The sequence below is a fragment of the Xiphophorus hellerii genome, chromosome 14, assembly GCF_003331165.1.
Source record: "Xiphophorus hellerii strain 12219 chromosome 14, Xiphophorus_hellerii-4.1, whole genome shotgun sequence".
Classification (NCBI taxonomy): domain Eukaryota; kingdom Metazoa; phylum Chordata; class Actinopteri; order Cyprinodontiformes; family Poeciliidae; genus Xiphophorus; species Xiphophorus hellerii.
The window spans coordinates 9,272,595-9,296,116 of record NC_045685.1 but is presented as its reverse complement, the minus strand read 5'-3'; the positions used below and the strand labels follow the sequence as shown (position 1 = coordinate 9,296,116).

The following is a 23,522-nucleotide window of genomic DNA, read 5'->3' as shown; positions in this document are numbered from 1 at the left end:
TCATTTGTTTTCCCTTCTTCCCCCAGGTATGTGTTTTTATTTTTAATTTATACTTTTTATCTCTGTTTATTTAACTCTGTCCCACTGTATTGTGTTGTTGTGGCCACCAGGTGGCGTTTTTCTCCTCTTGTTTTTAGTTTACGATTTTTGTGAGAAGATTTCTTTTTTTCTGTTAACTTTTGTTAAGTCTGAGAGAAAAAAAATGTTAGCTGAGAGCGTTGTTCTGCGCTGCTGTGGAGCCGGAGTGCAAGGAGAAGGAGTTGAGGAGGTTGTTCATTTGTTTTCCCTTCTTCCCCCAGAATAAAAAAAATAAAATATCTGGTTGAGACCCACCTGAACGACTTCTGAGACTCATTGATGCCACCTGTTACATGGACATGCACTGGACAGAGAAGGTTGCCATGGTAACAAGTGGAAAATCTGTCAGACTGGTGACAAAAACTAAGGAAGGCGAAGGATGACATCATTAGTGATGGTCAAATGAAGCTTACTGGTTTTAAAATAATGTTTTATTACTCAAAGCTTTTCAACACAGTCCTCTTTGGTGCCATCTTGTGGTCAATAGTGTGAACTGCAGTTTGTATTTACAGCCTAAAATAAATTACTTCATTCTAACTGTCCACTATAGAGGGTTTTATATACAGCCTCTGCTTTATTATCATGTGATACTTTTGTCTTATAGTGGGAATTCTTAAATTTTTTTCAACATATATTTTTAAGGAGAAAAAATTTGGTACATTAAAAATGCTACTGATGATGAATAATCTTTCCTTGACTGAACGTGGGTCATTGTGTCGTCTACATTTCCCTCTAACTCTTTAACGTTTGTGAATATAATTGATAAAATGAGCACTAAAACACACCATAGGTCTCACCTTGTTAACTAGTGAATCAGGTATTAAACAACCAAAGCTGTGACCATCTGACTCTGTCCAGACTAATCAGGCCTCATCAGCTCCACACTGACCGTCACTAAGCTTTAGCACTAAAATAGATGGACTGATGGATACATCCTGAACATAACGTCAATATATTTTATAAAATGTTCATTTACCTTTACCTGACACATTAACCACAGAGTGTTGCATGATATTTTGTTTAATTTCTAACATGAGTGACACAAATTAGCATGCTCTTTATTTCTTGACCCAGGACGACAAATAAAGACATTCAAATGCCCGACTCATCCCATAATCCTTTGCACCTCATGTCTTAAAGCTAAAATGGCGTTTTAACACATGGTTCTACATGTTATACACCAGATCAGCCATCTTTTATTCACAGACCTTGTTCCAGGAAACACGTACAACTGATTATCTGATATGACCGCCATTTTAACACTTAACGTCCACTTCCGTTCCTACACACAAACACACCCACACAAAATGTGATTAGAAATATGCTGATAAGTTTCCATGGTGATGCTCTGTGAGATGCATGTTCCCCTATTGTTCTTAGAATTGTTGCTGGGCAGCAAAATGACCCTGAGTTTAAGTCTTACCCAGAAAGGTTTCTGTATGATGTAGTTTCTCTCACAACTTCCTCAAAATATCCACAAGTATGCACAGTATCTGTACAGCAAGCTGTTATTGTTCATTGAGCAAATGTTATTTATGAGGCTGTTCTGTTCTGGTGGTGGTGACCTGCAGCCTATAACAGGTAAGAGGGTAAAACCAGACAGGATGGTGCTCAGCAGATGAAGGTCATTCAGTGGCAGAAAGTCAAAGTTACTGTTTTAATATTTCTCTCTCTGTGTAAAGTTCACACATCAAAACAGGAGAATATTAAAGATGAGAATGAGCAAACTGTTTTTTGCAAACTATTATATAGCAACTCTGTATGGCAACATGGATTCAAATTTAGTGTTTTTTGTTTATTTGTATATTTTTTTGCAAGCCTGAACAGAATGTTGTGCATAAGGTTAAAATATCTCTGCAACGGACAGGAAATACAAACCAGCATCAAGTGCTGCAGCCTCAGTGGCTGCTGTGGTGTGAAGTTAGTATGAAAGGGAAGGAAACACAGAGAGGGGATACTAAGAAGTAGAAGCATGAAACTTATTGATGTCATATATATTTTAGACTTAACTTCTCCTTTTATACGAACACAATTCAAACCAAGCAGAAGCCTTTCAGTTGAGCTGTTCAGCCGTTCTGGATGCCAGGATGAAACCTGCTCTGCTCTGCATGCTGGGCTTTTTCTGTAAGTACATCACTGACTTTCTGCTCAGAGTTTAAGGAAAATATTTCTTCATGATACCATGTGGCCGTGTATCTCTGTTACGATCTAATAGTGTTGAAAAGAGAAGACTCGAGTCTTTTTCCTCATTTTGTAATCAACATTGCAATTCAAGCGGCTTTGCTCTCTTGTTTTTACAAACATTGGACATAATGTGATATTTATGTCTTTATTATTTTTAAACAGTCATTTTTATTTTAATCTTCATCTAAAATGAATACACCATATTTTCCGCACTATAAGGCGCATAGAATAGACGCTACCATAGAAGCTGGGGTTACGTTATGCATCCATTAGATGGAACTGAGCTAAAGGGAATGTCAAGAAAATAGTCAGATAGGTCAGTCAAATTTTATTAATAGATTACAAACCAGCGTTCTGAAAATGAACAGCTGCTGCTTCCTCCACTTCCGCACCATTGATTGGTTCATGTTAAATTCTCTGGCTGCTGCTCTATTCCCGTGTTCTACTGTGTGACTGATCGCCTTGAGCTTAAACTCTGCGTCGTAAGCGTGTCTCTTAATAGGAGCCATTTTGGGGTCTTTACACAAAACCCAGCGTGTACCGCGCGTTTCTTCTTCTACGGGGGAAAATGAAGTCGGCGGCTACTTAGCGTATTTGCGAGACCTGTTGTGGCTCAATATTGGTCCATATATAAGGCGCATTGAAGGTTTTTAGTTGCGCCTTATAGTGCGGAAAATACGGTAATCACATTGTGATTTTTATTCTTAACCAGATGGATTATGTCTGACCAAACCTTGATCTTTATTGCAGTGCTCAGTTCTTTGCTTCATGGACGTGCTGATGGTAAGTAAGTTGTTTTGGATTTAACTTAAAGGAAGAAATATGTTGTTTTTCCAATGCATTTACCTTTGTTTTGTACCGACGTTTAGCCTAATTTTGCAAGTATAGGAACAAACACTGTAGTAATCGGCACTTAAGTATCACAATTCTTGGTTTTATAGCAAATGGTCCCTATTTGAGGGAACATTTGCTCTTGTATCACTGGAATATATTATATTGACATGTTATGATATACAGTAGATGAGAGGAAGCTGAACAAAAATTAAACTAATTTTGGAACCTATGGTTGCACGGAACAACTTGTTCCTCTTTGTGTCTATTTGCCGACTCTGAAGACTGACCTGGAGTGTCAATTTATAATTTCAAAGACAAAACAAGTAGATTTATGAGCTGGGACGATGAGTACGTGGAGTGTAGACGGCGAACAAGGAAAGAGAGCTCCGGCTAGTCAAGGCAACCAGGCAAAAGCAGCTGTTAGCTTGGACTTAAATCAGAACATGGCAGTGATGGATTTAGAAAAAGTGACTGGAATAGTTTGGATTGTAGTGATGAGGAAGAGATGGGTGGTCAAAATGAAGGAAAAGGTGGGGAAGGATGGTAAGAAGCAGCGAGCCGCTGAAAGAAAGAGGAAAAAGTGAAGTGAGGAAAGTACAGAAGGCACTGATGGTGAAGGCATTGAGGAAAGAGCAGAATAATTAAAAAATCCAACTATGAATATTATAGGAGAAGGGGTGAAAAAAGAAATAATGAAAGTAAAGGAATTATCACAGGAGTGCCTTTAAGTGTAAATATGAAAGATTTAGTTGGTGTCATGAATTGCGGTGCGGTGTTGGTGGTGAGGCAGACGCAGCGGACCCAGGTATGATGAATAATGAGATTTAATGAAGAAAACTTAGTCAAAACCACGAGCAGCAGTCAGATACACACTGACCACGAATAGACTAAACATTGACGAGGACCCGACGAGGAACAAGGAACACAGGTGGAGTTAAATACATGGGAGGGTAATGACAGAACGAGACACACCTGGGAACAATCAAGGGGAGGACAGGACAACGAAGAGACTCAAGGACACAAAAAACTCTAAATGAACAGAGAAAAACACAGATCCTGACAGTTGGGAATTTAAAAGAAAGAAATTTGGAAGTAAAAGGAGCACGAAGGCTGACAAGGGATCCAGAGAAAGTTGAGACAGAAACTGTGTTGGTGGAGTTTGAAACAAAAGAAGTGCCAGAGGAGGTTTTCTTTGGTTTGATAAAATTTAGTGTCAGGGAATTTGTGCCTAAACCAGTAAGATGTTTCAATTGTCAGGAATTTTTCCATGTTGCAAAAATGTGTAAAGGAAAAAGGAGATGTGCTCGATGTTCTGGAGACCATGGATATGGAAAATGTGGAACTGGAGTAAAACCAAAGTGCTGTAGCTGTGGAGGAGAGCATAGTGTTGCTTTTTGGGAATGTGAAGTGATAAAACATCAAACAATTATACAGAAAACAAAGGTTATGCGGAAATTAACATATGGAAAATGGCTGAAAGGAGAAACAAAATGGAAAATGTTTGACAGGAGAAAAACAAGTAATTCAAAAGGTTATGGAAATGGTCGAAAGGAAAATAGAAGAGGAAAAAAAGAAAATGGTGACTTTTATTGCAGGAGTAATAAATGCAACCTCAGATGTGAAATCAAAGACGGAAAGGATTCAGATTATTGTCAAGGCAGCATGTCATAGCTTAGATTTGAAGAATATTTGATGGGAAGAACTAAGGGGAGAACTATGTAGTCAAGCAAGTCAAGAAGGATCATTTTAATCTTACAATGGAGTCTTTTGTCAAATAGTCAAGATTTTAAACAGTTTATTTATGAGCAGGAAGTAAAACCTGAAATAATCTGCATACAGGAAACTTTTCTGAAGCCTTTTTTGTACTTCAGAGTATATGGATATATTGCAGTGAGATATGATAGAAAAGAAGGAAGTGGGGTGGGTGTCTTTCTCTGATTAAGGAAGGTATTCCATATAAAATAATTGAAAGGAAAGGGGATTTGGAGTATGTAGCAATTGAAATATGGGTAGAAGAGAAGGTAATATTGATTATAAATTTTTACAATCCCTGTAAGAAGCTTGAAATAAGTCAATTTTAGGAGATGGATATGAAAGGAAATATTATTTGGTGTGGTGATTTTAATGCCCATCATTAATTAAGGGGAAGTGAAAAAGTTTATTATAATGATAAAGTTTTAGAAGATTTTTTAGATAGTAATAATTTTGTATGTTTGAATAATGGTAAGAAGACAAGAATCGATATTTATTCAGGTAAGAAATTTGTATTGGATGTAACATTTGTTTCTAGTTGTTTGGCTCCATTATGTGATTGGCAAGTTAAAAAAGTCTTTTGGTTGTGATCATTACATTATAACCAGCAATATAAGGATGGGTCAGGCACAGAGTCCTGAAATGACAGGAGGAAAGTGGATATTTGGGAAAACAAATTGGGGAAAATTGAATAACTTATGTGAATGTAAGATTTCAAATGTTCAAAATGATTTGAGTATTGAAAGTATGAATCAAGAGATCAGTCAGTGTATTTTAGCCGCTGCTGAGGAGTTTATTCCAAAGACATCAGGGAAAAATAGGAGAACGTTGGTTCCATGGTGGAATGATGAGTGTAGAACAGCAGTCAGAGAAAGAAATAAAGCATTTAAATTGGTTAAAAGGTCTCATAATTTTCAACATTTAATTGAATATAAAAAAAATCACAGGCAAAAGTAAGAAGAACAAAAAGAAGCGCAAAAAGAGTATTGGAGAGATTTCTGTGACAAAATTGGTAGCAGTACAAAGACAGGAGAAGTTTGGGGAATGATTGAAAAAATGGGGGGATAGAAGAGAATGGAGTTATCCAATACTTAATAAAAACAATATAGTAGCAATAAATGAAGGGGAAAAGGCTGATATTTTAGTAAGCATGTTTGTGGAGATACATAGTGGGAAAAACTGATCAGTTTATGAAAAACAGGGAAGAGAGAAAACTAAAAGGAAAAATGATGAAATTTTAAGAAGGAAGGAGAGTAATTATTATTATCATTAATAAATGATAATAATTAATTATCCCTTCTCTATTGGAGAACTGAAAAGAGCTTTGGGTAGAACTAGGAATAGTGCTCCAGGTAAAGATGAAGTGTGTTGTGTTATGTTAAGACATGTGAGTGTTGACATTTTAAATAAATTAGTAATTTTTTAAATATTTATCAATTAGTTGTGGCAAATCACTTTTTGCTGATGATGGAGCATTATGGAAAAGGGGAAGAAATGTAGAACATATTATTTTAAAACTTCAGGAAGTCATAGATAAAGTGGGTAAGTGGGGGATAGAGTGGGGTTTAAAATTTTCAATCGAGACGACGAAAGTAATGTTTTTTACAAATAAAAAAATAGGGGTTGATAAAAAGTTGAATTTATATGAGAAAGAATTAGAAAGGGTTGACTGTTTTTGTTTTTTGGGAGTAGTTTTTGACAAGAAATTAACTTGGGAAAATCATACAGAACATATGATGGAGAAAAGTAAAAAGGTTGTTAATATTATGAGGTGTTTAACAGGGTTGACATGGGCTGCAAATTTTGATTCACTTAAAAACGTTTATGTGTCACTAATTTGGTCAAGAATAGATGATGGGAGTGTGGTGTTTGGTTCAGCGGCTAAAACTAGATTTAAAAAATTAGATGTTATTCAAGCTAGAGCATTGAGAAGTTAAATCAACTCCAGTTTGTTCTTTACAAGTAGAATCAGGAGAAATGCCATTATGTATCAGAAGACAACAGGTAATGGTTAATTATTGGATAAATTTAAAAGGACATAATGAAGATCATCCAGTTAAGAAAGTATTAGAAAATTGTTGGGAAAGAGGAACAAATTAATAGTTTTGGGTGGGTTGGGGACAGTGACGTCAGTAACGCGTTACTTAGTAACCACTTTTTTCAGTAACGAGTAATCTAACGCGTTGAGTCAGACCACAGTTACTTATCAAAATCATTTTGCGTTACTATTTTCTTTTGGAATTTAATTTTATTTCCTCTACGCGTCTTGTCAAGTGATCGCCGTTTTTATGCGACAGTATCAGCAACGACAGAAACATAAACAATGGAGGGAAGAGGGAGATGCACATTTTGTTGGTAGAAAAACAGGAACTACTTTGAGTTTCTGTCGCCAAGTCCAATTATTATAAGCAGCTGTGGGTTTGTTTTTTTTTTAATGCTTTTTGGGCTCGTTTTTGAACGTGAAGTTGCTCATTTGGGCTTGGAAATAAGCAGACATAAACCCCAGAATGTGTCTGACCTCCAGTTAGTTTTAGTCAGGCTCTCCCTGTCCATCATTTCCCGGATGATCCGTCCCGCTGTGTCTTTGTTAATGTCAAGTTAATATATTACCTGTCAATTACGTCGAGCTATCCAGAACATTGGAAACATCGAGACTAATATGAACAGAGCAATAAACGTGAAACAGCCACAAATGAATGAGGCCAGGGCCGTGCAGAGACCTTTGGAGGGGAAGGGGCTCAAAGTTAAAAAATGGAACATTGAACAAGATCTTAAAACACCGTACAACAACATAGCAACAACAGCATAGCATTGTTGTGTTACCATGGCTACAATATGGTGTAATCTTTGTGTTTGTTCACAAATACATCACAGCAAATAACCAATAATCAGTGATTGATTTTAAACTCAGCCAATAAACCTGGTCTCCCTCTCACAGATTCACATTATCAATATTTAAACATGTTAGTGATGCTGAAGTTCTTAGTAGGACGGGTTCTGGGGGTTGGAGGGTTCTGTCTAAAGCCCCATATTACCTTGGGCCGGCCCTGCATGAACAGCCTGCGATGCGAATCTCTGGAATCTGCCTGGAATCTACCTGGAATCTACCTGGAATCCCCCGGTGGCCCCTGTCAGTCTGCCGATGCTTTGGGGACATTTTGATTCATTTCATTGTGGCATGTTTGACTTCATTCTGCGGTTCTAATTATTGCTACAATATTTTCTCTGATGTTCATTTTGTGACTCTAAATGGGCCGAATCTTCCTTTAACACTTGAGGTTCTGCAGTAACTTCTATTCCAGCCTCGAACCTCCAGCCCAGATCCAGTCAGCAGCGGCTTTAACCCGCCTGGTAGAAACGATGAGGAGAAGCAGAGAAAACAGAGAGCAGGTGGTACCAGGTGGTACCAGGTGGTACCCGGGCTTTGATCTGCGTTGCAACTCGCTGTGACAGTCGGTACCATGTCTTATATCAGGATATCTGATATAAAGACAGATATTCTTTATATCAGTCGGTAGAACCGACTCAGACTGCTTGTAGTGAACCGGACATTTAGCAGAATGATGAAGTTAAAGTCAGAAGTTAGTTTAGTTTCTAAAATAAACAGAACAACAGGAAACAAAAAGCTCATTAATAACTGAATTTATTCTGTGGGAGAACAGAAAAAACTGACTGCAGGCTAAACTGTGACTTTTGTGAGAATTATATGAAGAAGAAAAATTATTTTCCATTAAAAGATAATCATAAACAGGAAGCATAAAGAGGAACTGAATTATTTCAGAGAGAGATTAGAGGTTTAGTGACTCTCTGCACATGCAAAATGTTTTGGAATAAAATATTTTATGAAAATATTTACTAATGTAAAAAGATTTTAATGTTCTGTCTAGGAGCTGTGGATCATTTAAATATGGAGGTTTTTTAGTGTGAACAGTCATTTTACATGGAGCTCATACTGACATACAAAGCTTGATGGTCATAATTTATTGATTGATTGTTTCATGTTGGTAAAGAACATCTTGGCTACATTAAACAGAGTCAGACTTTTTGTATAAACTGTTTTAAATAAGCTACAATTAAACCATGTCTGTTGTTAAATTGTAGGTTGGTTTGTTTGTCACTTGATCTGCTGCTGAAATAATTAACTGGACTTGAGTTTGAATTGTCAGGTCAGATGTGAAATTTCACCAAAATGATCAATGTAATAATTAATTTTCCTCCAGCTCTTGTTGATAAGAAACATGATGGAAAATCTAGTTTTTTAGGCTCCTGCAGAGTTTATATTTCTCAGTTTGAAAAATTAAATAATAAATTTTGGTATTGAGATGTAGATATTTTTATTACAACAAAATGATCCAGAAATAATTAACAATTCATATTCTAATTTTTTAAAATATTATGATTTTCAAACTCTGCAGCTGATAATCCCAGAGCCACCCTGACACCAGAGAAAACAATCATACCAGCAGGGGGCAGTGTTACACTGACCTGCTCTGTTGAAGGATCTACTGGCTGGAAGTTTGACTGGATCAGAAATGGACAATGGATGGATGGATCCTCCAGAAACACAGAACCAGATGGAACCATCAGAGTCTCAGAGGGAGGAAATTACAGCTGCAGAGGAAGAAGAGGAGACTCATCTTTTCTATCAGAATCCAGTGAAGAGGTCACCATTCAGGAAACTGGTGAGTTTAGTTATCAGGTCATCACCATGACAATACATGATCTTTGAAATTCAAATTTGTTAACTAGTTTTTCAGAAAATGTAATTATTAAAATATAATAATAAAGTGATTAATCAACAGGACAGAGAAATATTTACGGATTCAAGTTTTGACTTCTTTATTTCCACTGAAACAACCAAAGTAATCAGATGTTATAAAGAATTTAATCTGATCTCAAATATTAAGAATAAACAACATTCTGCTGTAAAATATGTTCATCGAATACAAGATTTAATTTCCCTTTGGGATCAATAAGACATATTTGAATTGAATTGAAGTTCAATTATTTTGTCCCACAAGATAGAAACCTTTCTGCAGATAGACTGCAGAACGGTATTGGGTTGATAGAACTGGTTACATCAAAAACAATTATTTTAGTTTCTGTTTACTTTTCAGCCCATTTTATTTGTTGTGTTTATGGAGAATGCTTGTAAGAAGTTTGTATTTTATCTGGATCTCTCCTGACCTCACAGTTGCACATGATACAATGCTGCTTAAAGCACCATTAGAACATGACTGCATGTGGAGTAGAAGACTGTGTGTTGTGCTGATTCTGTCTGACATGATAAAGTCTCAGTTTTGGTCTGATGAGAAATTATTCATGTTGTTTCAAATTGCTGAAAACCTTATTAATTATGATTAATATTATTGCAGAAATTAAGGCAACTTTGAAAGCAGACAAATCTACCATACCACCAGGGGGCAGTGTGACATTAACCTGTTCTGTGGACAAACCTGCTGATTTAACATTTGAGCTCTTCAGAGGATCTTCATCCACCTATCAGACCAGAGTTTCTCCTCGATCAGATGTAGTTTTCAGGATCACAGAAGGAGGAATTTACACCTGCATAGGATTTAAACTTGGGACAAACTTTGTGACATCTATGAGTGATGAAGTCACCATTTATAAGAGAGGTGAGTTTATAAATTTATCTTGGAAGAAAACATTGTAAACTTTCTGATAAAAAATCCATTTTGAAATGATCACTAAAGGAAGTTTGTTAATCTGTCACATTTAGAGAGATAATATCTTGTTCTAGATATAAATATGAGTTAAGATTCATAATTTGTTCAATTATTAATATTCATTCAGCTGAATTGAATCATTTTGTTGAAGTTTTTGCTGACAAAATGTGCAGAAATATGAGAAAAAAGTAAATTAACTCTATGTGTTTACATTTATTTATGTTTTTGTGAGATGTTGTGGTGCACATTGAGATTTACATTCTTCCAAGACATTTTAATGACAGTTTATTGATACATTTTAGTGAAATTTATGACATAAAATACATGTTAAATGACACATCAAAGGAAAAATTCTTAGATTGACATTATTATTACAGATGCTACACGGTATAATTAATTGTTTAGTTTTCAGACTCTTTGTTTTCCTAATCATGTTTCTTGCTGTAGTTTCCAACAGAGTTTCAGTCACTTCACAACCAAACCGATCTCTGATATACAGAGGAGAGAAAGTCACTCTGAGATGTGAGATCCAGGATGATGGAGAAACTCGGTGGACGTATGAATGGAAAACAACCAATAGAAACTTTCCGTCATACAGTGAATATATGATGATCACAGCTACTGAGGCTGACAGTGGAGAATACAGCTGTAAGGGTAGAAGAGGCTACGAGTTTGCAGGATGGAGTGAAGCCATCAGACTGACAGTGTCATGTGAGTCAGACTGACCTCCATTCATCCTGAAAGTGTCTTTAGTTTCTAAAATAAACAGAACAACACGAAACAAAAAGCTCATTAATAACTGAATTTACTCTGTGGGAGAACAGAAAGAACTGACTGCAGGCTAAACTGTAAAATATTTTATGAAAAAAATTACTAATGTAAAAAGATTTTAATGTTCTGTCTTTGAGCTGCAGATCATTTAAATATGGAGGTTTTTTAGTGTGAACAGTCATTTTACATGGAGCTCATACTGACATACAAAGCTTGGTTCTCACAATTCATTGACTGATTGTTTCATATTAGTAAAGAACATCTTGGCTACATTAGACAGACTCAGACTTTTTGTATAAACTGTTTTAAATAAGCTACAATTAAACCATGTCTGTTGTTAAATTATAGGTTGGTTTGTTTGTCACTTGATCTGTTGCTGAAATAATCTAACTGGACTTGAGTTTGAATTGTCATGTCAGATGTGAAATTTCACCAAAATGATCAATGATCAAAATTAAATTTCCTCCAGCTCTTGTTGATAAGAAACATGATGGAAAATCTAGTTTTTTAGGCTCCTGCAGAGTTTATATTTCTCAGTTTGAAAAATTAAATAATAAATGTTGGTATTGAGATGTATATATTTTTATGACAACAAAATGATCCAGAAACATTAAATAATTCATATTCTAATTTTTTTAAATATTATGATTTTCAAACTCAACAGCTGATCAACCCAGAGCCACCCTGAATGCAGAGAAAAGAATCATACCAGCAGGGGGCAGTGTTACACTGACCTGCTCTGTTGAAGGATCTACTGGCTGGGAGTTCAGGTACACATATACACATTATTCTGTAGTTATATCCTTCAAATACACAGAACCAGATGGAACCATCAGAGTCTCAGAGGGAGGAAATTACAGCTGCAGAGGAAGAAGAGGAGACTCATCTTTTGAATCAGAAACCAGTGAAGAGGTCACCATTCAGAAAACTGGTGAGTTTAGTTATCAGGTCATCACCATGACAACACTTGATCTTTGAAACTCAAATTTGTTTCCTAGTTTTTCAGAAAATGTAATTATTAAAATAGAATAATGATTAATCAACAGGACAGAGAAATATTTACAGTTTCAAGATTTGACTTTTTTATTTCCACTGAAACCACCAAAGTAATCAGATGTTATAAAGAATTTAATCTGATCTCAAATATTTAAAATTAATAATATTCTGCTGTAAAATATGTTCATCAAACTATAGAAAGTTTTTTCTATTTTTTTGTTAAATATATCTTCAATTGGATTCTGATGTATTTAAACTGTTAACATTTTCAGTTCAGTTTCTGATTTACACAGTTTAACAATTGATTTACTTTACTATAAATATTTTGACACTTGCACAGAGTAAATATCTGCTTCTTCATATCATTTTATATGTTCAGGTTCATTTTGTTTCTTTTAATTTCCAAACATCAGATTATATTTTGGAGTATAACACATTGAAATTATTTTTTATTTTATATTTATTGCCTCTTGGTCAGATTTTTAGAAAATTCAACATTTCGTTTTATTGCTTTGCGGATGACGTCCAGATTTATTTGCCCCTAAAACTACTAAATGGTAAAAATGAATCTCTATAGATATTAATAGATTGTTTAGCTGAAGTTAGATCATGGATGGATCTAAATTTTCTTCACCTCAATCATAGCAAAACTCAAGTCCTATTATTTGGTCAAAACCTTCACACTAAAAATCCAGATTTGATTCTTGGTTCTTTTGCTCCGTTTTGTTGGACTTCAGCCAGGAATCTTGGTTTTATCTTTGATAGATGTTTAAAATTCGACAACAAGTTAGTTCAGTTGTTAAATGAAGTTTTTATCACTGGTGGATTTTAGCAAAAGTGAAATCTTATTTTTGTTTTAAGGATTTTATTATCCATCCCTTCATTGCATCTGGATTGGATTATTGTAATTCTTTACATAAAGGCCTGGATAAATCCCTGATCCAGCGTCTTCAAGTGATCCAGAACGCAGCAGCTCGGCTTCTTACAGGAACCAGGAAGCGTGACCATATAAGGCCCGTAATGGCCTCCTTACACTGACTGCCTGTTTTGTATCGAATAGATTTTAAGATTCTTTTAACAACTTATAAAGTTTTAAATGGGTTAGCCCCTCCTTATCTTCAGGATCTTTTGAAATTTCATTCTGTGTCCAGAACTTTAAGATCCAATAATCAGCTGCTATGTTCCTCGGACTCGACTTAAGAGAAAAGGAGATCAGGCTTTCTCCATTGCTGCTCCTATTCTCTGGAATAATCTACCTTTCCAGATTAGATCTGCCCACAGCCTGGATTATTTTAAATCACTTCTTAAAACTCATTTTTATTCTTTGGCATTTAAATGAGGCCTGATATTGTAGCTCTTCTGTTGTGATATTTTTTTTTGCTTACTATTATTTCTGTTATTATTATAACATTATATTTTCTTTTCTTGTATTGTTTCTCTTTTTCTTTTCATCAACTTATTTTATTGTGTTTTTTGTGCAGCACTTTTTTAAAATCTGTTTTTAAAATATGTTTTAATGTTCGTTTCCACTTGTGATTTGATGATTTATCTTTGGTGATGAGCTCAGCATTTTTCTCAGATTCTCTATCAGATTCAATCTGAGACTCTGGTTGGACGACTCCAAAACAATTTTTCCAAACATCTACAGTAAAACAACTATTATATTAGTTAATTACATTATTTTCTGTGTACAAACTTGTCTTCATGTCGACTAAAAAGGAGAAATGATGAAACGTGACTACAAATACATTTTTGGTTGAAGAATCAAACATTTAATTTCTGAGTCATAAATCAATTAAAGGCATAAAGCAGCTTAAATGGATGTTATTCACCTGAATATTCTCTGATTGTTTTACAGATGATTATCGTTATGGTGTTATCCTGGTGAGCCCTGTTCATCCTGTGACTGAAGGAGATCCTGTTACTCTGAGCTGCAGAGATAAAAAACAAAATCTTCTCTCCAATGTGTTTTTCTATCATAATAATAAACTCATCAATAATGACGGCAGAGAGGAGCTGAATATCTCTGCAGTGTCAAAGTCAGATGAAGGTTTCTACAAATGTCAACATTCAGGAAAAGAGTCACCAAGGAGCTGGATGTCTGTTAGAGGTGAGGAGGATTAAAATGTTTGATTCATTTTATTCAATAAGAACATTTAAATTTAATTTAGGAACAAGGTGAAGACCAAGAATGTTTATGAATATGTGCTGAAGATTTTTATCTGTGTTCAAGTTTGAAATCACATTTTTACAAAACAGACAATACTGACATGAAATCTGATACTATTTAATATTTATTCATTTTTAATGTTTCTTATTTCCAGTAACTGTATCCAGTCCTGTCAGTTCATTTCCTGTCATGTTGATCGTTGGACCAGTTGTTGGAATCGTTCTCATTATTCTCATTATTGTCCTTCTCTTGTTGTGGCGCTGCAGACGGTCCAAAGGTGAAACTTTTTATGATCACATTAGATCATATTCAGTCAAACACTTTATTTGTTAAAATGTTTCAAGTTTATTCTGTTTTAACATGAATCATTAAATATCTTTTTTCCCTGCAGATTTAAGCAGTAACAGGTCAGTAAAAACATTTGTTCTCTCTTTCTAATCATGCATCAAATAATTACTTTCATTAATGCATTTATGTCTCTATTATTTTCAGATTGAATCAACCAGAGAGCATCAATCCAGCCTCAGCTCCAAATCATGAAGTGACCCAGAATGACGGTTCTGTTTACAGTTCTCTGCTTCATGGTTCGTCTCACATTAAACATCTTTATGATTAACTGGAATGTTTAATCACTTTATAGTTTCCAGATATGTGAATTGAAAACACATGACTTTTGAGATTAAAATACATTATTTGCTGCTACCAAGCGGTGGGAAATGGGAACTGCAAAAATACTTTCTGCCCCATGATAGTTAAGATATTTTTTCTTTTTCTAATAATGATTTTATGAACAAAAAAACCAAATAAACACAAAGTGTTACATCCACCTGTTACAGACCCCCCCCCTTTTTATGAGGAGGGGAGTAACACGACAGCCACAATCATTTGACAGAGTCCAGGTGAATGTTGTAAAAAGAGGGATTTATTGATAACAAAAATCCCGGAAGGCTCACACAAACTGTGGGGGAGAAAGGGGCGGTTAGGGGGGTGCCAAATCATAGAAAATAATAAAACAAAACAGGGCCTAACTACCGTCTGAGCTAAAGAAACAAAAGAAAACAAAAACCCTGCTTATCTAATCTAACAAAAGTTTCCACCAAAACTTTACATGGGTGGCACCCACCTCCTTTCCTAGTGTATCTAACAGAAAAAACACCTACGTGATGAAATGTACAGGGTACCCCAAACTTACCTCGCCCTCTAACTCCCACCACAAACCTTCCCACAAAGAGCAACAAGACATGCGTCAGGTAACAAAGCCAGCCGGGCCGCCGTCCCCAGCTGGGCTGCTTAAATAAGGCCTCCCTGCATGCTGATTGGCCCATAGTTGATGAGGATCAATCAGGGGAGATTGACACCAGCTTTCCCTAGTACCTGTGAAGAAACAAAGGGGGAGGGGAAAAAGAAACAAACAGCCTGCCAGGCATGTAACACACCAGGCTCGTTTGGTGGGGTAACATTAAAGGAGACCACACAAGGATTTTCTGATTAAATGAAAATTGAATTCATTAAATTATACTAAAGAAATAAAACCTCAAAAGGGAATTACCTGAAATGAGAAACCAAAATAGATTAATGCAAAACCCATAACCAACCAGAAATAAGCAAATGCAAAACAAACCTAACAAAACTCAACCATAAGATACAAACCAAACCAAATGGGGTTCTGAGGAGGGAGAGGGGAAAAGCCTCCTGTGTGTTGCAGCTTGGCAGCTTTTAAAGCAGCAGAGCACCAATCAGGGAAAAACACCTGCAGAAGGCCTGTCTGCAGAACCCTACAAGGAAAAAGGGCAGAGACCCACTGGAGTCGTAACAAGAGTGAATCACATTTCTACATTAATGTTGTTTGGCTAAAAAAAATTAATAGTATTGATCAATAGTTAGTATTCTTCAACAGTCTATCATTATATAAAGCAAAAACATAATCATGAAATGAAGAAAATTCACACTGGAAACAAATATCAACATGTTGTTAGGAAAGATATTAAACTAATCAAACAGATAAAAACATAAACTATTAGAACATCTACTTTGTTTTAAATTGATGTGATAATTTTATTAATTTTCACTCATTTGAACTTTAACCTTGTTTTATTGTCTTTAGGTGACACTTCCCTTTATGAGACAATCCAACTCAGCAGAGCCTCAGGAAACGGTAAAGTAAATGTTTTATAGCAGCTAAAGACACTGATGACAGAAAGATGACAAAAATACTGAAATATCTCTGATTAAGATCAATTGAAACACATTAAATATACAAATATAGAACGTAAATACCAATAACAACATATAAAATACAAAAGTTAAGATGATTTAAAGATTTTTCTCAACATTAATTTTCTTCTATCTCAGCAGAGAAGATTCATCATCCAGCAGAAGATACTGACTATGCTAATTGCTAACCCAGGTAACTGCAGCTCAACATGTGGTTCAGATGATTAACATCTACATAATAGACATAAAGTATTGCTTAAATTTAGTAACCTGAACAAAGGAAATTGCTATAAAAGGTGGTTTGATTCTGCATTCAAATTAATATTTTATTATTCAAAATAATAATTTTAGATTGTTTTTTAATGGTGTTTTTAATTGTATCAGTTTATTGCCCTGATATGTTATTTTACAGGAGATTTAAAGTAAATCACTCCCCACTCGTAGGCGATGACAAAAATGGGAGACAGACGAGCTGATCCATAGAAACAATCATTTATTTTATCCAAAATATGCGCTGTTAGAACTGCTCAGCCAGTCAGAGAGAAGCGTGAACCAATGCTGCTTGTTCCGGTCTGGTCCGGAGGCCAAATCAAGCAGACCCGGTGACTGACTGGATGTCAGTATTTATCAGCCACCCGGTTCATCCAATAGACCCTTTTCACATGACGTCACACAACTTCCGTTTTGGCTCGAAGCTGTGTATCCTTAGTTCCGGTGTACATAGTAAGTAATGATAAAGTTGTCTATTTCATATATATATATATATATATATATATATATATATATATATATATATATATATATATATATAGAGAGAGAGAGAGAGAGAGAGAGAGAGAGAGAGAGAGAGAGAGAGAGGAGAGAGAGAGAGAGAGAGAGAGAGAGAGATGTATAAATCTGACAGCATATGTTGATCAGACAGATCACCGGAGCATGGAGTTTACACAGTCTCTAAAACATTTGCCTAAAATAAGATTTGAAGATATATCACGATTTGCAAACCAGTTCTCTCTGACAAAAAAATCTAAATTAGACAAAGGCTACAAATTCTTCACCGAACAATACCTGTTTGACTATGAAGGTAGGTATTTTTGTTTTGCGTAACCGTTAGCTTAGCATTAGTGAATTTTGTTAGCTAGCTAACTACGTGACATAACTGTTCCTTAACCAGAACTTTTTACTGTTTTTGAACTATAACGTTTTAGGCTCTAATCTTGATCAGATTATTAAATTATAGACTGGAGTTGCCACTCATCCCATAAAATAGGGATTTGTTTGTTATAAGCAGAGATGTCCGGTGCCGCCGCTGCTTTGTAATGCCTTTAATCGGACCACTTTTTCGGTAACGAATAATCTAACGAGTTCGTATTTCAAATCCAGTAATCAGATTAAAGTTATTTATCCAAATCATTGCACATTAATATTTTCTTGTGTATTTATTTTTATTCCTTCTTTGCGTCTTTGGGAGAGACTCTGTGACAGTTAGCAGTGACAGAAACATGAACAGTGCATGGAGATGCGCATTTTGTTGCTGGAAAAACAGAAATATCGTCAAGCCCAACTGTTATTTGTGGCTTTTGTCTTGTTTTTTCTAAACTTATAAAAAATAATGATTCACCGGTAAATGAACCTCTAAACGTTACATCACTGACAGGCGGCGGTGTATATGTTTCCTAACTGTGGCTAAAGCTGCTGCTAGCTGGTTTACTCATGATCAGAGGCTGGTTCCTTTGAATACAGTTGGAGAATGGTAAATTGACAATGACTGATAACGGTTATCTAACACGTAAACACCGTTTTATAAAACACAGAAAGTGAACCTCTAAACGTTACAGCGCTGACAGAGAGTATATTTTTCCTAAATGTGGCTAAAGCTGCTGCTAGGTGGTTTACTCTCCGATCGGAGGCTGTTTATTTTATACACAGATAGAGAATGGTGAATTTACAATGATTAGTAACAGCTATCTAACACTTAAATGCTGTTATTATTAAACTTACCTTTTATTATATCCTTAAGATTATGAGAATGCGGGAAGTTTTCAGCTTGGTTCCCAAGGCAAAATCACACCGGAAGTAAAGATACCCAGTTTTGAGTTATGGCGGCCATTGTCTGACGTCACTGTGAAAAGGGTCTATTAACAGCCCCTCTACCTGCTTCCTGAAAACAACAAAAACAAACAAATAGCGGACTAGAGACACCTACTGGACGGGAGGGGATCGTCACACTGAATTAGAATCTAAAATATGATTTTATCTTTGAACATGTTCAGCTATCAGAGGCTTTTATATAATTTTTGATGCTGATTAATATGTGACTCAAATTATTTCTCAATTGACAGGAAAGAGGAATGTGATGGTTGGTTCTCCATCAGGGCTGGTCCAAGGCAAAGGCAACGCAAACTGATTGTCTGCTTAGGGCCCGGGGCTGCTAGGGGGCCCTCAAGTGGAAGTGATTCATTTTTTTTTTTTTGTTATTAATGATTTCTATGTGATTACATTAACAAAAACACACAATTTCCTTATAAAGTTGTGATTTTTTTTATACAATAACATATTTGATAACAACAACAACAACCATAATAATAATAATAATAATCTACAGTCAAAAAAATAAAAATGGCCACAGTGGGTCACGCTTCACCGGTAATATGAGCTGCCTGTAATGTGCAGTGAACCAGTGGAAGATAAGTTAGCAAAACAATGGCGCAGAAAGGACTTAGCTTTCAGGGACAAAGGAAAGAAAGAGGAAGAATAGAAAAAAGTCGAGATAAAGGTATGTTTTTATGTGTCTTGGTAATGTAATGTTTATCAAAAATATTTGTGGAGCTACTAATGGAAAATTCAACAGCTAAACATTTATGCTAGCATCTTTGTATTTTTGTGAAACTGAGCATCAACTTTAAATGAGTTTATTGTTGTTGTTGGTCTTATATATTTATGAGTTGTTGGCCTTTTTCTTTGCTTATAAACATTTCGTTCATTGTCGTTTAACATTTGATAACAATAATTAAAACTTCCCAAAGTTTGACTTTGTCTAGCAAAATGCTTTTACATCAGACTACATGGCTACTGCATTGCTCTATCAATGAGCTAATCTTAGCTGTAGTTGGTGATATATTGTTTGCTGCTGCACATGATATTTTATGTGGCTAAAACAAACATTATTTTTACATCAACTTCTTAAGTATGAGAATCTTCTCCAGGAGCTGTTAAAATCATTTGAAGGCACAGAATCAGCCCAGTACTGATCCACATTCACAGGCGAGAAAAACTCACCTAGTATAAATTTAATATCTAGCTATTGGAATTATTAGTATTTCAATAATATCTATGTATGTATTCCCTCTTAAATCCTATGCATAGTACATTTAGTTAGTTTTACTACCACTAGCATATAGGATACAATTTAAAATGCGCAGCCAGAGATTAATAAATTTATAGCAGGTGTGCGAATGATCTAATCATCTGACTATTGATTGGATCAATCCACATTAGCAGAAACAAAGCAGGGCTCCAAAACCAAATTTTGCTTCCAGCCCCATGGTGGCTTGGGTCAGCCCTGTTCTTCAGCATACTGCATCAGATAAAAGCTGTTATCTTGTGTAATCCCATATCTTTGTATGCTTTTATTACAATCCTGTGAATAAAAATATTTTCCAAATATCAGATATGCCTCCTTTTGCTTTAGTAAAAATCTGTCTTTTACATATATTTTCTGTTAGATCTGTGAAATTTAATAAAAACAAATCCTACACATTATTCGTCATGCTGAATGGAAGTGTTTCAGCTTTAAGGTACTGCTGATGTGATTCTGTTAGTATTTTTAAACTGCTGTTTGTCTCTTCTTCCATTATTTATAAATGTAGCCACTGATAAAAACTATTCATAAAAAGTGAACTTAAGACAACCTAAGGTCACTTTAGGGTAAATATGTCCATGTAGTTTTGGGTTTTTGGCAAACAGACAACTACCAACACTGGGAATGGGAAGATGGACATTTTTGTAATCAGTATTGTAAGTAACATTTATTTTAAAATAATTTAAATTGCTAATATCTGCTAGAACATGTGGAGTATGTCTGACTACAAGTTTGCTCCAACCACATCAAAAACTCATTTAAATACCAACAATATCTTTCTACAACAGATGAAGGAACTATTACTGGTCAGAACGTCACTTCCCATTTGTGCTGACGGGGCAGTAAATGTGTTGTAATTTCTATTTCCCACCACTTGGTGGCAGCAAAGAATATTTTGAATCACAAAGGTGTTTTCAGTTCAAATTTCTTTAAACTACCAGTTTGAGTTATATCAAGTAATTTTAAATTGTCCTTCCTGTTCTTGCAATTATTTGTAAATGTAACCACTGATGAAAGAAAACATTCATAAAAGGAAAAGTTAAGACATCCTAAAGTCTCTTCAGGTTGAATATGCCATTATGGTGTTGGGTTTTTTAGTAAACAGACAATCAGAAAGGGAAGATGAAACTATTTACTGAACATAGTAATTGTTCAGGAAGATGAACGGCCGTCAATGGGAGCATCAAGCCAGGGCCACACCATGAAGAAAGGTGAGCTAATTGTTGATACATATTGCAGGTGAGGAAGGTGATCAGTGGTTCTTACTGATTGTGTATTCTGTGTTGTTTCCAGGATGATCGATGGTCCAGAGTGGACGGCAGGTGAACCACGACAGAGGAAACACAGTGGTATGAAAAAGTGTTTGCTCCCTTCCTCATTGACTATTATTTTGCATGTTTCTCTGATTTAACTGTTTGACAACAACAAACTGATAAGGGAAAACAAAAACAAACATAACTGTGGTTTATCACACCTAAGTTGATTTTGTGTAGATACACCCAGACCTGAAAACTGCCTGTTCTCAAGCAGGACGTCACATGAAGGGACAGTTTTATGTAATATTGACTCTTTTGAGATTCAACATAACATTATAACATCATGTTATAATGTTATTCACTCATCAAAAACTTAACGGGAGTGTTATTTTGATTCTTTCATGCATGTTTGAGAAATCCTTTAATTTTCCATGGCAACCATTCAACTGTGCAAAAAGGCCTGGGTGGAGCTAGCGCCACCTTGAGGATGAAGCTCCTCAAGGTGGAGTCCAAGCTTCAGAGTTCCCGCCTCACAGATCAGCCCTCTCCCTTCATTCCTCCACTCAGCTCTTTCACACTAGCCAGCAGCAATTAGCAAACATCCAGTAGAGATGTGCTTCTGCATTATACAAGCTACTTCTCAGTACAACGCTGGTAAAAACTTTATTAGGTTAATAGAGGAGCGATGTTATGATGACTTCCTGAAGACGAAGTTTCAGAAAGAGCAGGAGTTTTTAAAGAGACAAAGCCCCAATTTCAAGGCAATAAATTATAAAGTCAAATTTCTTTTAAGTCAAGTTAGGTAACATAGTTCATTGATTGTACTATAAAATTGTACTATGTGACTTGAAAGCACATTATACTGCCCCTTTAATTGTAACAGGCCCACAATTAACTCTAGCAAATGTGATTGGACTTAAATTTATTCATGCTTTTCTTTTCTTTTGTGAAACCCTAAAGCTAAAAACCTTCCAACTCACTTCTCATAGTGCTACATATAAAATATAGCCTTAAATGTCTCACAATGAAAACAAACATACTGTCCACTATATTAAGAGTTTAGCTTTGTTGTGAAGATCTCGCTTCACAAAAAAGCGGTGCATAATTTTCAGATTATGCACCAATCTGAAAATGGTGCATAAGATCATTCTTGTTACTTTGTCTCTTTAAGTAGAAAAAGGAAATGTAACAAGTGAGTTTGTTTCAATGCTGTATTTAAGTTCAAGGCCTCAGCAGCAAAAAACAAAATATAAAGACACTAACTACATTAGAAATGTGAATTTATTTTATTAAAAGCAGTTCAACCTATTATCCTCTGTGTGGCGCTGTAGTACTGGAGAGTTTGTGGGACATGAACTTGCAATAATTTGTTCATTTGCTCTTTGACTCACGTTGGGCATCAATAGCAAAATTACAAAATTTTGATTCTGAAATTGGATGAACTGTTCTAAAACTTTGGCCATATTTAACTAAAGATGAACTCTTAAGACATGACCAGATTATTTCTAGAACATAAACAAGACCAGTGTGGACATGCACTGGACAGAGAAGGTTGCCATGGTAACAAGTGGAAAATCTGTCAGACTGGTGACAAAAACTAACCAAGGCGAAGGATGACATCATTAGTGATTGTCAAATGAAGCTTACTGGTTTTAAAATAATGTTTTATTACTCAAAGCTTTTCAACACAGTCCTCTTTGATGCCATCTTGTGGTCAATAGTGTGAACTGCAGTTTGGATTTACAGCCTAAAACAAATTAATTCATTCTAACTGTCCACTATAGAGGGTTTTATATACAGCCTCTGCTTTATTATCATGTGATACTTTTGTCTTATAGTGGGAATTCTTAAATTTTTTTCAACATATATTTTTAAGGAGAAAAAATGTGGTCCCTTAAAAATGCTACTGATGATGAATAATCTTTCCTTGAATGAACGTGGGTCATTGTGTCGTCTACATTTCCCTCTAACTCTTTAACGTTTGTGAATATAATTGATAAAATGAGCACTAAAACACACCATAGGTCTCACCTTGTTAACTAGTGAATCAGGTATTAAACAACCAAAGCTGTGACCATTTGACTCTGTCCAGACTAATCAGGCCTCATCAGCTCCACACTGACCGTCACTAAGCTTTAGCAATAAAATTGATGGACTGATGGATACATCCTGAATATAACATCAATATATTTTATAAAATGTTCATTTACCTTTACCTGACA

General features: G+C 35.4%; 1 protein-coding gene across 1 annotated transcript; it reads left to right on the top strand.

Annotated features, from left to right (window-relative positions):
- Positions 1-828: 828 nt before the first annotated feature.
- LOC116732491 (sialoadhesin-like) lies at positions 829-20,352 on the top strand. The gene is made up of 13 exons (XM_032582711.1): positions 829-2,202; positions 3,013-3,045; positions 9,264-9,530; positions 10,224-10,484; positions 10,983-11,246; positions 11,971-12,237; positions 14,161-14,412; positions 14,627-14,749; positions 14,864-14,879; positions 14,965-15,056; positions 16,577-16,627; positions 16,825-16,879; positions 19,026-20,352. The coding sequence occupies exons 1-12, from the start codon at positions 2,166-2,168 to the stop codon at positions 16,872-16,874; spliced, it is 1,713 nt and encodes a 570-aa protein (XP_032438602.1). The 5' UTR covers positions 829-2,165; the 3' UTR covers positions 16,875-16,879; positions 19,026-20,352.
- Positions 20,353-23,522: the final 3,170 nt, after the last annotated feature.

What these genes read in the sequence shown, in the direction of transcription:
- LOC116732491 (XM_032582711.1), top strand. Translation starts at nt 2,166, where the DNA reads ATGAAACCTGCTCTGCTCTGCATGCTGGGCTTTTTCT. An exon ending in GGTCACCATTCAGGAAACTG is followed by an intron (nt 9,531 to 10,223) that starts GTGAGTTTAGTT and finishes ATATTATTGCAG; the next exon opens with AAATTAAGGCAACTTTGAAA. An exon ending in CAGCAGAGCCTCAGGAAACG is followed by an intron (nt 16,628 to 16,824) that starts GTAAAGTAAATG and finishes CTTCTATCTCAG; the next exon opens with CAGAGAAGATTCATCATCCA.